Source organism: Morone saxatilis, unplaced genomic scaffold, assembly GCF_004916995.1.
Source record: "Morone saxatilis isolate NCDOM2014 unplaced genomic scaffold, NCSU_SB_2.0 Contig20, whole genome shotgun sequence".
NCBI lineage: Eukaryota > Metazoa > Chordata > Actinopteri > Moronidae > Morone > Morone saxatilis.
In genome coordinates, this window is record NW_023339763.1 from 24773401 (window position 1) to 24776031 (window position 2631).

Here is a 2631-nt window from a genome sequence, read left to right on the forward strand (position 1 = left end):
CCCTCTAGCTCCGCCCTGTGCCACCCCACCCCAGGGCCCAGCCCAGGCCCACCCAGCCTACCTTTCTGGACACACCCCTTGGAGTTGAGGCTCATTGGTAGAGGGGGCGAGCCTTGTTAAGTGGGCCCTGTATACAAACCTCTAGGTGACAGACAGCGGAGGACAGAGAGAAATGTGGATTACATGTTTGCTAGTCTCTCGAGGGCCACCATGTTTTTTTCATTAAACAGTCGGCCTTGCTGTACCAAGGCTGAGTACTTACTGCAGCGACTACCGAGGGTTTCCAATGTGACCTGTGGCCTTTTTGCTGTGTGTAACCCCCCCCCCCCCACCAAAGTTGTAGATAACTCCAGTAAGATGAATCAGTTTGAAGTTGTCTTTGGTAAACGCTTTTGTGGAATACTTAAGTACATGTGAATTTTTCGTTTTTTATTTTTAATAAAAAAAAGCACTGTGAATACTTCCCAGATGCACTGTATGAAATAACCACTGGATTTCACCAGAGCACCAGCATCTCAAGCCAAAACAATGCAACAGAAAAAAAAATAAAACTCACCAAAACGTCTTTCCACAGTCTTTGTACTTTTACGTTTTTTTTTTTTCAACCAAACCAATGTGGGTAATTGTTTCAAAGTATTCTTCTCAAAAAGTACTTAGAGTATGAGTTACTTTTTAACCGTTGATGTTTAATGGATTATCAAAGCAGGCATTCAGTAGAAAGGGGAGATTTATGGAGAAAATATCTACTTCCAACAAAGCTCATTTCTCTGATAAATGATAAAAAGTATGAATGGATCAAACTAGGACAATTCACTTTCTTAACAAATATACAGATACAGCAGGAAAACAGTTTTTTAACCTGTGCAGAACTCCTCCAATTAGAATACATTTCTCCCAGTGCACTGCAAACAAACAGCCAGGGCATCAGTCTCCATTTGGTTTATGTTTCTCCAAATCTTCAGTCCCTAAATTACCTCTTTCTTCTGCACTGTTCTGGTCAGCATGGTCACATCTCCAAACCTGTGCCTGCTGCAGCATTATATTTTTCTTGGTTTTCATTTGCCCACAGTAACCTTAACCCTAACCCTGAACTGCCCAATTGGTTAAAGCTGCAGTAGGTAACCTTATATAAAAATACCTTTTTGTCATATTTGCTGAAATTTTCTCAATTTCCTGACAGTAGTACATGAGACAGATAATCTGTCCAGGAATCATTTTGAGCTCTGATCTGATTTTCATTCAGGCTCAGTAGATTCTTGCAAATGCCATTAGGTGCACTAGGAGGAGCCAGAGGAACCTGATTATTTCACAGATTATCTGCCTCATGTACTGCTGTCAGGATATAGTGATATGTTGTATTGGCTATAAACATGCAGATTAAATTTACACATTGCTATAAAAGAATACTGCTTAAATAAGTATCTGTGAATTTGTGTCTATTTAAAAAAAATCTCTATCATTGAACTATAATACTAATTATCTTTCAGCATGCACCTCATTACTTGAAGTGAAGGGCAGTAGGTTTTAAATTATGAGTTCATTTTAAAAATTGTTCTTCTGTTGTACTTAAGGAGTTTGCAGCCTGGCTCTGGATGGCTGAATGGATCTTTCTCAGGTTCTGTCGGACTCTAACAAACTCCATCAACTGGGCCTCCTCTCGTACCTTCTCCTCCTGTTCCTTCTCCCTCTGCAAGAGAAAAGAACAGCATGTAAAGATGGCAGAAACTGTTATTTCAAGATGAGGGCAAAATGTATGATTTGAGAAACATAATGCGAACAGAAAGATGTACACAATCTGTAAATGTACAGGTTTTTTCCTGTTTATTTAAAAAAAGTTTTCTATTTTTTTAATATTATTTTATTATATTTATCTTTTTTAATTTAATAAAATACAGATGTTTTCACAACAAAAAACACTGATTAAATGTTTTTTTATCAGTGTATAATGGTAAAATGCAAGTGCAATGGTAAACTGTCATAATATAGTTTCACCACTGAAAGCAGCAATAATCACTGTAATTTCACAGATGGTGACTTTAATTACAGTTAGGGTTAGGATAATAACAGCACTCTTCTGTAAATTTGTATTATAGCAGTGTTTGCCTGTATTAATAGGCAATTTCATTGTTTTTACATGTTTAAATATCTTTAATTAAACATTAAAAAGCCCCCAAAAAATACACAGTCACATGCCATGTCTGTAATAAACATTTCGTTTTCCTATATTTCCTGTATTCATTTTGTATTATTGCGTTCTATTTCTGTATTTGGATTTGCATTTGAAATGCACTACTGTATATACTGTATATACTGTTATAATTCTACTTATATAAACTTTCACTATATCCTGACTGTAAAACAGGAGACAGATAATCCTCTGGCTCCTCCTAGTGCTCCTAATGGCATTTGCTAGAATCCACCGGGTCTGAACGAAAACAACCAATCAGAGCCAAGAAAGTTAGTTGGTTGTTGAGTCTTATTCACAGGTTATCAAATACAGACACTTTGGGACTATGACATAGGACATTGGACAAAAGAAGTCAAAAGTAGAAAGCGCCTTCTGCTGTTTAAAAAGAGATTCATTTTTTATCTGAATCTTTACATATTTGTATTGTGATTTAACTGTCTTGT

General features: G+C 36.7%; 1 protein-coding gene across 1 annotated transcript in view; it reads right to left on the bottom strand.

Moving 5' to 3' along the window:
* Positions 1–408: 408 nt before the first annotated feature.
* The window catches only part of si:ch211-218o21.4 (actin-associated protein FAM107A), an 11993-nt gene continuing 9770 nt past the window's right edge, over positions 409–2631 (bottom strand). Inside the window, exon 5 of the mRNA XM_035667160.1 lies at positions 409–1687. Coding sequence (XP_035523053.1) covers positions 1538–1687 — 150 coding nt within the window. The 3' untranslated portion in view covers positions 409–1537. The remainder of the gene's footprint in view (positions 1688–2631) is intronic.